Below are 10,931 nucleotides of genomic sequence, written 5' to 3' on the forward strand. Positions count from 1 at the left end.
GGGGGCGGCGAAGGAGGTAGGGGAGCCGCCCGGCCTACTCGGAAGCAATTACCCGGTTCTCCTGACTCCATGTCCGCGAGGGTGGAGCAGCAACTACCCTTTTAGGACGGAGCCACAACCAACTGCCATTTCCAGAAGGGGAAAAAATTGACCCCCCCAACCCCAAAAAATCAGTAGTGGCGACCCCTGGAGAGAGGGGAGGGGATTCTGGCATTATCAGAAATGCTCTTTCTACCAAAACAAAAAACAAAAACAAAAAAGAATGCATTCATGCGTAAGACATTAAAATAGAAGTCTTAACCACGTCACAAAGAAACAGAGTGGTTACAGGAGCCACTCGAAGGTAGCTGGGACCCGGGGCGAGGAGGTGCCCTTCCCAGGGCCTTTGCCTTTACCTTCGCGTTTCTCTGTTTCCAGAAGCGGGAATCGTTTCGTAAAGGCTGGTGGAGACTCTCGGCTCCACCTGGCGCGAGGTGCTGCAGAGGCCCGGCCCAGGCCTTTGGGTCCCCAAGGCGGGAGGTTGGGGTGAGGGGGAGCGGGCGTTGGGGGTTTGGAGTCGCGAGGATGGGTACAGTCGCCGGCGGAGGAGCTGGACGGGTCAGCCCTTCCGCCGCTGCGGGTGAAATTGAAAGTAGCCCAGGCCTGATTTCGGCTTTTCCCAGCCTGGGCCGCGCACCAGGGGCCTCGGCGCCTGCCCTGTGGCGTTAACCCTTCCTCGCTCGCCGGGTCAGGGTGAGCGAAGGGTAGCGACGGGCTTTTTGCTCCAGTGCATCCGTGGCCTCCTGGGGACGCCGGGAAGACCGGCGGGCGTGTTCGCCTGTAGAATGGGGTAACAACCAACCCTCGCCCTGCCCGTTCTCTCTGCTCCAACCTTGAGCCTCCGTGCGGATCAAATGACGCCGGGCCCTCGCGGAGGGGAAGTGCCATTTGCACCCGGCAGAGGTCAAAACGCAGGTGACCCTTCCCAGGAGAAGCTCTATTATCGCCTCCTTCTCCCCCTAATGGTTTCGGAATCTCGGCCAAAGTTTTTGCTGGCCTATTCTGGAAACCAAATAAAACCAGAATCACTTCAGAGAAACGCTGGGAAGATGGAAAGCAGAGAGGACGTGGGCAGGTGGCAGGGTCGGCAGGTTAGGGCGAGAGACGGAAACTGGTTGCGGTTTGGCTATGGACTCTTCCTGGACTCAGAAATCCATGCCCACGAGGAAAAGGGGATCCTAGGGATCCAGTCTTGATCCGGTGGGATTACTCTTCGGCTCTTACAAAGTCCGGAACCTCGGGGTCCCCTGAGCGGCATAGGTGCATCCCCTTCCTGCGGGTGGGCGGCAGGGCCGCTCCCCCGCGGGGTGGGGCAGGCACCCTGGCTCCAGGACTGAAAAGAAGTCGGGAACTTGAACCCCAGATACGTCCACGTTACTGGTTTCCCCAAAGCCGGGCGGAGGGAAGCTCAGAGAAAACAAGGCGTCCAGGAAAGCATGTGAAACTAAAAGTTTATAAATTAAAGGGAAAAATACAGCGCACAGAGCTTCCAAACTTCACAAATCTTTTTAAAGTTAATAGTCTAGTTGAGTGCACAGTGCCCCTAAGGAGGCGAAAAGCGGCGAGGCTGACAAGAGGTTGACGGGACCACCAGTCTTAGGGGCAGGGACAGGGATGGGAGAGGCCAGGGTCAGGACGCGGGAGTGGCAGCGGGTGGGCAGGAGGGACCAAGGGCCCGGCGGCGGAGCTGCGGGGACGCCGCGGGAAGGCTGGTCGGGGATATTCACATTGAATACAAAAATAACCGTCATTTGAATACAAACAACTTAAAAGTGCTACAAGTTTGAACCTCCTTTTAAAAAAATAAAGAAATAAAAAATTTCTGCGAAAGGCTGCCGGGGGTGGGGTTTGCTGTCTCCTTGTTTGGAGGCTTCGGGAGCTTCCCAGTTTCTTTCGCCCTGGACCTCAAAGAGGAAAAATGGGGGGGGGGTGCCCTGCGCCCAGAGGCTGCCTTCCTTACATTCAGCATCCAACAGGGCGCCCTCGCCCGCGCAGGGACTCCGGGGAGGGGGTAGGACAGGGGCCGGAAAACCAAACCCTTCACGGTTCAAACCAACCCCTGGCCTGGGGGTTCCTAGAGGCTGCCAGGGTTTCGCACCCCTTTGTTACAAATGCAATTTCCAAAAATAATAGATATGTAGATACACATAGATTGGTAGCATGGATACCATGAACTAGTGTGGCCTAGCGCACGACGCTCCCGGCAGGCCTGACGTTCTGGGGATTCAGGCTACGTGGTCTCCAGGAGGGCTCTCCACTCCGGGGAAACGCCATCCCCAGGTAGGTACAATCCAAATCCGACGCTGTCGTGATAATAAATAATGTCTAAGGGCTTCCAGGCAGGTGGGGGGGGGCGGCGTGGGGGAGCAGGGCCCCTAGGCCACAGGGTGCCTTGGTTCAAAGTGGAAAAAGGCGCCACCCTCCGGGCAGACTCAGTCCTGTCGCCAGGGCGCTCCTCCTGGAGAGCAGGGCCAGGGCTGGATTTCATCCTCCACTTGACCTCTCGGCTGGGCGCCCCTGTACAAAGCACAACCTGCGCAGCCGTCAGCGGCCCCCTAGAGCCGGGGAGCCGGGATCATTCTCGGCCTCGCCCCAGGCCGGTTCACTGCGTGCCCGCGGCGGCCGCGCACGTAGAGAGTGCCCAGCCGGGGAGGCAGTAGTAAGGATAATAGTAAGAGGGCTGCAGTGGCAGCAGCGAGGGTGGCCGCAGCACCTCCCCGGGCAGGTACTGTCTCTGGTCGTCGCGCACCAGCACCTTCACCGCCACCTTCTTGGCGGCGGGCGCGGAGGCCAGAAGGTCGGCGGCCATCTGCCGGCGCTTGGTCTTGTAGCGACGGTTCTGGAACCAGATCTTCACCTGCGTCTCGGTGAGCTTCAGCGACGCGGCCAGGTCGGCGCGCTCGGGCCCCGACAGGTAGCGCTGGTGGTTGAAGCGGCGCTCCAGCTCGAAGACCTGCGCATGGGAGAAGGCGGCCCGCGAGCGCTTCTTACGTGGCTTGGGAGCCACGGGCTCCTCCTCCTCCTCCGCGCCGCCCGCCGGGCCCGCGCCGCCGCCGCCGCCGCCGCCGCCCGCGCCGCTGCACAGCGCAGGCACGCGTGCGCCTTCGGCACCGACGCCGTCGTCCTCCGCCCTCGGGCTGCGGTCGCCTGCGGACCCCAGAGGAGACACAAACAAGAGACCCTCAGCACCGCCGAGGAGAGAGGTCAGGCCTCAGCTGCGCGGGGTGGGGCGGGGGAGAGGGGCACGGCCATGCCTTGATCCCACCGGAGTGATGGGGAAGGCCTAGACGCTGAGGCTCCCGGGCACAAGTCTCAGAACCCTGTCCCATTCACCTCCCGCATCTGGGCCTGCCGGGTGCGGCCAACGGCCTCAGCCACGGTGTGGACGCTGTGCAGCCCAGACACAGCTGTCTCCTCTACCCGGGCCCCTGGCTCCCCTCAGTAACGTGGGGCACCGAGCCTGACTAGTCTCCAAGGCTTCTCGGCTCTGAGGTTCTGGACTGCGTTTCTGTCTCCTTCGAGTCCCCTCGCCTCTCCGCACTCACGCTCAGGCATTCGCGTCCTCGCAGAACACATGCCTCGGCTGCACGGGAAGGGAAGGTGGGGAGGGGGGGCAGATCCTGGGGACAGAGGTATTCAGGGCCTTCCGCCTCCATCCACCCAGAGATGCTGCGAGGAAAGTGGCAATGGGCTGCCCCAAGGCCTTGGGTGGACTTCTCCCTCTCTCTTCCAAGGATTTGAGACATGGGCTGGGGATTTGGGGTGACGAGAGCAAAAGGTCTCCGCCTAGAGTCCTTGAATCCAAATCGGATGCCAGCTCCTCGGCTGTTTCCCACTCGCTCCACAGCACCCTCGCAGAGAGGTCCAGGCTCTGGCCTCTAGCAGACCATTTGCCTGGGGCCCAGTGAGGCCTACTACAGCGTCCACCCGACCAGGGCAGGCACTGGGGTCTTTCCGACAGAATGATTTGCCAGCCAGTGGCTGAGGAGGTCTCTCTCTCTCTGCTGCGACTGGGGTGACTAAAATCAGCCCCTCTGCCTTCAGGTGGCTGCCGGCTTTGCCTGCAGTTCGTGGGTCCTCAGCCCAGAACAGTTTTCCAGGCCCTGGGGTCTGGGGAAGCTAAACAAACCCTCCTCCCAAAGCCTGGACTCTGCAGATCCTGGCCCTCCGGCCCACTGGGAGGTGTCCCTCGCTACCTGTTCTTGAGCTGCGGAGCCCGGCCCTGGGACCTCCAGTCCTAGGAGTACCTTTGCTCTTTGGGCGAGGGCCAGGGTGCTGGCTACACAGGTCTCTGGGCCCCTTGCTCTCAACCTTTAACTGATTTGGGATGGTGGGGGGGGGGGGAGTGTTGGAGACAAACACGGGGCCAGCCGAAGGCATTGGCGATGGGCTCAAATCCGGGGTGCAGTGGTTCCCTCCCAGCCCTGACTGGAGGACATCTCAGGCCTCGTCCCAGGACGGAAGACTCTGAGGACTCTCTGGGCTTCTCTCGGGCTCAGTTACCGGAGGGTTAGAGCAGCCCGCGCCAGAGCGCAGAGCTTGGGGTCTGGGACAGCCCCTGGGCCCCAGGGTGCAGGGTGCTCACGGCAGGCCCGCCTCACTCGACGAGGCTGACCTCCTTGCCCAGTCCCTCAGCCCTTCCCCGGGAGATCTCAGCGAACCTGAGACGCTGGCGGACATCTCGCTGTCGCTCCGGCCGGCGGCTTCCTCCTCCAGGTCCTTGGCGGCCGGCAGCTCGCAGACCGGCTGCACGAGGCCCAGAGTCCCTCCCGCACGGCTGGACCGACTGGCCCTCGGCTCGTCCGCGCAGCGCCGCGTGCCCTCGTTCTCCTCGCTCAGCGCCGAGTCCGAGTCCCAGCCGCCCGGGCTCTCCGCGGTCCGTCCCGCAGCCGCTCTGGTACCAGCAGGCGACGCCAGCCGAGAGTCCTCGGCGCCCCCCAGCGCGCCCGCGTCTGTCTCCCCAAAGAGCCGCCAGCAGCAGACAGCGGGCGCCCCAGCCACTGCTACCGGTGTGCCCCCGGGTACCGGGCGCCCCTCCGGCACGGGCAGCCCCCCGCGTTCCTCTTTCTTGTTGAGGATCGCCTGAATGGAGAAGGGCGTCAAGGTGTTGGCACCGCGCACAGCCATCTGCGCCGCGGGCCGGAGCGGCCGGCCGGCCGGGAGGCTGGGGCGCGGGGCAGCTCCGAGCTGGACGGAGCGCGCGGGCCGCCGCAGCTCGAGTGAGCCCCGCGCGCGAGGCCCCTGCAGTCCACTCCTGCGCAATCCAGTAGCCCCCGCCCTGCTCTGGCTGGGATCAGCGCCGACCCTCACCCCTACTTCCGAGGCTCACCCCGCCCGGAGACCCCCTCCCTCCCAGTCCAGCGCCAGACGCTCTCCTTTCGCAGCTCAGCTGAATTATCTCATCGCCTGGCGCCCTGAGGGGCGGCCCAGGGTCGGCCCCTCCGAGGATATAGGGGGAGGATCCGCGGGGGCCCCTCTGCGGCAGCAGTCGCCTCCTAAGCGCCTCCGGAGAGCACGACCAGAGTCACTTTTTCTTTGCGCCTCAGTCTCTTCCTCGCCTGCAGAACTTCGCTCCTGGCTCGTCCTCTCCCTTCCCTGCTAGACCCGCTCTTCCGGAGCCCACCCCCGGCGGCGGCGGCAGCTGGATTCCGAGAGGCGCGGGGCACCTTTTTACCCCCTGCCTTGGTTTTATCTGTTTCTTCTCTCTTTCCTTCCCCAGCGTTCCTGCGTACCCCCTCCCGCCCGGGTGTCATTCCTCACCGCTGAGTGACAGCCGCAGGCCACGCCCCTTCACTAGGCCGTCCCGGGCGCTCCCGGCCGCCCATTGGCTGGCTCCAGCTGGGCGACGTTCACTGTAACAGACAAAACCGGGCACGTTGCGCGGAGAAAGTCAGGGTCTGACTTAACCCCTTTCCTCCCAAGTCTGTTCCACGAAGCATCCGCCAGCAACAAGGAGGCCCCAGACACGCTGCCCCGGACACTACGGTTCTTATCTTTGTGGATGTATTCACCTACTCCCGCGCTTTTATGGAACACCATGTTCAGTTGAGTCAAAGTCTGGGGAAAAATCCAAAATAACGCAGTTCCGAAAATCGTGCGTGTATTTTCTGTTCTCTAGAAAGGTTCCTAGATACGAAGAACAAAATGCTTCTTTCGCCCCCTGAGAGCTTCGCGGCTCTTCATTGCTAATTTTTTTCGCTAAAATAATCAGTCAATTAAAATCACACTATTATTTTTCTTTCCTTGTATTTTATTTAATTCGATTTCTGTATAGGAATTTTAAAAAGATGGTACAGTTAGAATTAAAGTTAGGCGAGAAATTGGGAAGTGTGTTTTGGAGACCTTCTGGACATTGCGTGATTTTTCCCTGACTGTCAACACTGAATGTAATTGGAGTTAGTTAAATTTTACACCAGGGAGAAAAAAAAAAAAACCTTTCAATTTGTTCTTTAAATATTCTGTTACCTGTGATTTGAATAAGATTAGAAGATTGTGTTTGTTTAAAAGAATTTCTAGGAATTACCATAGTAATGATACTCAAGTGACATTAAATGCTCTTAAAAAAAATAAGTGGCACATTGTTTTCAGTAAAAGAAGGAACCAAGCTAAGAAACACAAATATTGTGGGTATATCAAAACATTTGTTACTTATTTATGTTGTTTATTTTTAAATAAAATTGCTCCAGTACCATACTTTACTGTCTTCCATAAATTTTACCAGAGGTTTAACTTAACACCAAATACACAACTTGAACCATTAAGTAAGTTTAAAGAACGGTGATTTTAATTTAGTAAATTGCGGGGACTGGTGTTTTTGGTGCCACTGAAATAAATAACATTTCCCCTTGTTGCTTTCTTTTTGGTGGTTCTTGTTCTGTACCGCAGGGCGGAACACACCCACTGGTCACAGTTTTCGGGCTCAGCGGGGCGTTCTGTAGCATCGCTACTTTCCAGCATTCCAGCCACATGATGCTTTATTTCGTCCCAAACACACTACAGTGCAGATCCTTGTGGTGTCTTTTTTGGGGAAAAAACCCTCACACTTGAAAAGGTCATTGCCCTTTATAGCTCTTTGCGATGACATCAGTTTTTTAGAGAAAGGTGTTTAAATTTGGCGTGGGGGTCCGCCTCGTGTGAGGAACCCGACGCTCTTCAGGCCGGAGGGGAGCAGCACAGGTTTCAAAAGAAAGCGTGTTCTTCCCGTCCTCTCTCTGACCTTTATTTTTTCTCGAAATCGCCCCTTCCCTCCCATCCAGAGCAATTGGTTATTCTCTGGGGTCAAGGCGAGGAGGCGGCTGACCCAGGCCGCCCAGGAGGCGAGAGGTGGGCAGGTGCGAACTGTGTCAGTCCCCTTGTGGGGTAAGGAATGGCTGTGCACAAATCAGGCTGTGAGTCCGGGCACACAGGCAGGCAGCGGTGTTTGCGGACTGAATAACTGAACGTTAGAGTAACTTTGGGGGCTCAGTCAGTCCAAAGACTCACTTAGGAACTTTGGGAGCTCAGTCCAAAGACTGACTGAGTTGCCCCCCGTTTTTAAAAGAACCCCACATCTATGTATGGTGTACCCCTGACACAGGCTCGGGCAACGGTGTTCAGAGCGGGGAGAGCTGTGGTCCGGGCGCGCTGCGTGCACCCGGCGAAACAGAGGGGCGGCCCCCCGCCGCCTCGGGGCCAGCACCGCCGGGAGGGTCTCGTCATCTCCGGCGACGGCGGCGGTCAGCCGGTCTTCAGGTCCGGCAAAGGGCTGCAGGCAGGGCCGGGAGCCGGGTGTCGGCGGGGTGTAAACACACGGGTCTGGAAGCTGCTCACACATAATAACGGTTTGGGTGGGGACGAAAAGGCTTTGCGGGACGGTGAGCGGAGGTGGTCGGATGCACAGGGATTTCTCCGGGGTTCGCGCAGAGTGAAAGCCGGCGAGGGGGTGTGCGCGGCGAGGGCTCGGCAGGTCAGCGCGTCACGCGGAGCCGGAGATGGACGCAGACAGGCAGGCATCGGCGCACGGGCGCGCGCGGACCCGGCTTCCGCCCCCCGAGGGCGATGCGCCCCGGCGTGGCTGCGAACTCCTGGAACCCGCGGCTGCGGGGCCGCACCTGGCGTTCGGTCGGCGCCGCGCTCCGGCCTGGGCCGGCCCCGGGAATCGGCAGAGCCGAGAAGCCCGGCCGACCCGCCAGTCTTCGAGGAGATACCGGCTCGCTCCGCGCGGTGCCTTCCTCCTCGGCCCCTCACCCGGCTCTTTCCCGGTCTTCTCCCCTTCCTCTCGGCTTCCTCCCCTCAACCCCCCACCCCGCCATCTCCTTTCCCCCCTTCGCAGCTTGGTTCCTGCGCGCCTCCTACGCGCCCGGGTCCGAGGCGCTGCTGGGCGGCGAGGCTCCCCCGGGCCGCTGGCGGAGCGTAGGATGGGGGTGGGAAAGACGAGGGGCAAGAGGCAGAAGCCCCGGCTCCCGGGCGCGTGCAAGAAAGCTGCCACCGCGCTCCGCGCCCCCGCCGCCCTCCACCTGCGCCCTGGACCTGCACCCTCCCCCGTCCTTGGTCTTCCGGGGAGGAGTTGCCATCGGAGCTCGGGGTGGCCAGAGGGCGCGCGCCAGAGGCTGCTCTACCATGGGAGGCCACGCGGGACGTGTCTCAGTCGCTAATGACCTTGATTGAAGACACTTGCCTTTTCTGGGCCACAGTTTCCAGTCCTTTAAAGCGAGGGCTTGCTTGTCCCGGGCGGCGGTTGCCCTCCGAGGCCGCTGCTGACTTGCGCGAGCTGGCGGGCAGGCAGGAGGCTACGGTGCAGGCTCGTGGGAGCCAGGTCCAGGCGGAGGCCGCGCCGGGGGCTGCACGGCTGTCCCCACGGGCAGGCTCCCGAGGGCGCTCCAAGCATCCCGAGTGCCAAGCGACTTGCCACTTTCCCGCCCGCAGACACCGGCTCCTGAGTTTCTCAGTCATCCGTTTCCAGACGCCAGGGTTTTGTCACGCACATTGTCCAGGTGTCTCAGGCTGCACAGAGAAGCATTACTCTGGACCAAGGTAGTTTTATATTTAATGAAATGCTGTTCACCAGCAAAGTTCCGGAAGCGCAGCCTATTGTTTTATTTAATCTACCTAACCTTGAGGGGGTGGTGAGTAGAAAACATTATTACCCCCACTTAACAGGGGAGGAAGCTGAGTCACAGAGTTTAAACGTCATGGCCATCAGTAAGTGGCTAGATCAGGATTCAAATCTGACTTTGTCTCATGTCAATCCTGTTGGGTTTTCTGCTGTAACCGGGTTTTCTCCTAAAACTTCACGTTTCTTATTCTCATTAAATGTTTCTCATCGTCTTCCTGACCCATTTCAATGGACTCATTCATTAGAAAAGGAGCCCGGAATTAAGGAAATCAATGAAGGAATTCAGGCAGGCAAACCGAAGGCTGTTTCTGTTTCGTGCATTAGAAGACAAAGGACGCCAAGGCCTACAAAGCGGAGCCTAAAGCTTGTTACGTGGAAGGAAAGAACCACCATTATTATTACAATCAATACACTAAATCGTGCGTAGAGAGAGTCAGCCAGGTGATGAAGTTCGTTGGGCTCAGAAATACGGGGACCTGGGCTTTGCTCGAGACTCTGCGACGCCGCGATACGACCTCACGGAAGACACTTTCTCTTTGGACTTCTAGCTTTTTTACCTGTGAAAAGCCAGGGCTGGAGATCACGTCCCAGGTTAACAAAGGTACTGGCTAGCGAACCATGTTCCTGCCCTGGGTACAGTGGAGGACGAGCGCCACCTAGTGGGCCCCCACGCAGTGAGTGTGGAGTTCCCATCTAGTGAAGCACCGAAAAGAAAACGTGAATTTCACAAACCGGAATGTTTTTGCTGTTAGTTTTGTGTCTCCACAGTCTCACATTATGAGCGACACCAATAATCCGGACTGTGTCTGCGTGAGTTTAAAAGGGACACCAATAGCGGAGGTGTCCCTTTTAAACTCACGCAGACACAGTCCGGATTCCCACCGAAGACTCACTACATTCCAGGGCAGGAGATCCGATATACAAGATCCCATATGGCAGGAGGGCATACTGGGGCTCCGGCAGCGATAGGTCGAAGTCTGTTCCAGAACCCAGGGGGCTGCAGAGCCCAGGGACCTCCTGGCCTAACACAGCCTTGATTCCTCTGCGCTGGCTCCTTGGGCTGCCTCTTGTGAGTAGGTTCCCTGAGCTCCCGCTGGGCGCTGATTGAGGGCACCGGCAGCCTGTATGCTTGTTGGAGTCATAGGGAAGTTTTTTTCATGAGACTAATTGGGGTATTTCAACTTAAACATCATGAAGTTCAGGCATTACCAACAAGCCTGTCTCGTCCCTCAGGTTTTATTTTCTCATTTGGGTTGACTATTAGACATTGTGTGGATGAAGGTGTTCTGTTCTTTTCTTTCTTTCCTTTCTTTCTTTCTTTCTTTCGGAAGAGGAGGTTTGAGTGGATAAACAGGAAGAGAGTATGTGCAGTTGCTTGTGTTGAGTTTTGCTTGTAAAATTCAAAGAAAGTCTTCTGAATTTATTACCTTTCTGAGTCTAAATAACTATCCTGGGAGCTCTCAAGGCGTTTTGCCAGATCTTCCTTGCAAAATTTCCCTTCTAATTTCCCTTTCTCTAGTCTCATCCTTTCATTCCTCTAATATCTCATCCTTTCATTCCTTTAATAATCTCTTCAGGGCCTCCAGTGTCTCAGGTGTTGGTCGAGGCTCTGGGGTTCAAGGCCCCTAAGGGCCGAGTCTCCACAGCGAACACCCCAGGGGCAGAAATGCCACCAAGAAACAAATGCTTAAACACAGTGATGTATGGACGAACCATCAGACGGTGTAAGTGCTATGAAGGAGGTGAAGGCCGAGTGGCGCGGCCGAGGTGACCGGGGCTGCTTTAGAGGGAGTGAGAT

General features: G+C 58.3%; 1 protein-coding gene across 1 annotated transcript; it reads right to left on the reverse strand.

Moving 5' to 3' along the window:
* Window positions 1–2,641: 2,641 nt before the first annotated feature.
* On the reverse strand, window positions 2,642–5,166 carry NKX3-2 (NK3 homeobox 2). The gene is made up of 2 exons (XM_054582239.1): window positions 4,701–5,166; window positions 2,642–3,186 (listed from the first exon to the last, which is right to left on the reverse strand). The coding sequence occupies exons 1-2, from the start codon at window positions 5,164–5,166 to the stop codon at window positions 2,642–2,644; spliced, it is 1,011 nt and encodes a 336-aa protein (XP_054438214.1).
* Window positions 5,167–10,931: the final 5,765 nt, after the last annotated feature.

This window comes from Pteronotus mesoamericanus, unplaced genomic scaffold, assembly GCF_021234165.1.
Source record: "Pteronotus mesoamericanus isolate MK-2021 breed Mesoamerican mustached bat unplaced genomic scaffold, CSHL_Meso_final contig_68, whole genome shotgun sequence".
Taxonomy (NCBI): domain Eukaryota; kingdom Metazoa; phylum Chordata; class Mammalia; order Chiroptera; family Mormoopidae; genus Pteronotus; species Pteronotus mesoamericanus.

Bases quoted from the DNA above. Each gene is read 5' to 3' on its own strand.
- NKX3-2 (XM_054582239.1), bottom strand. From the start codon at position 5,166: ATGGCTGTGCGCGGTGCCAACACCTTGACGCCCTTCTCCATTCAGGCG. The intron at 3,187-4,700 runs GTTCGCTGAGAT...TGGGGTCCGCAG, and splicing joins GATGTCCGCCAGCGTCTCAG to GCGACCGCAGCCCGAGGGCG.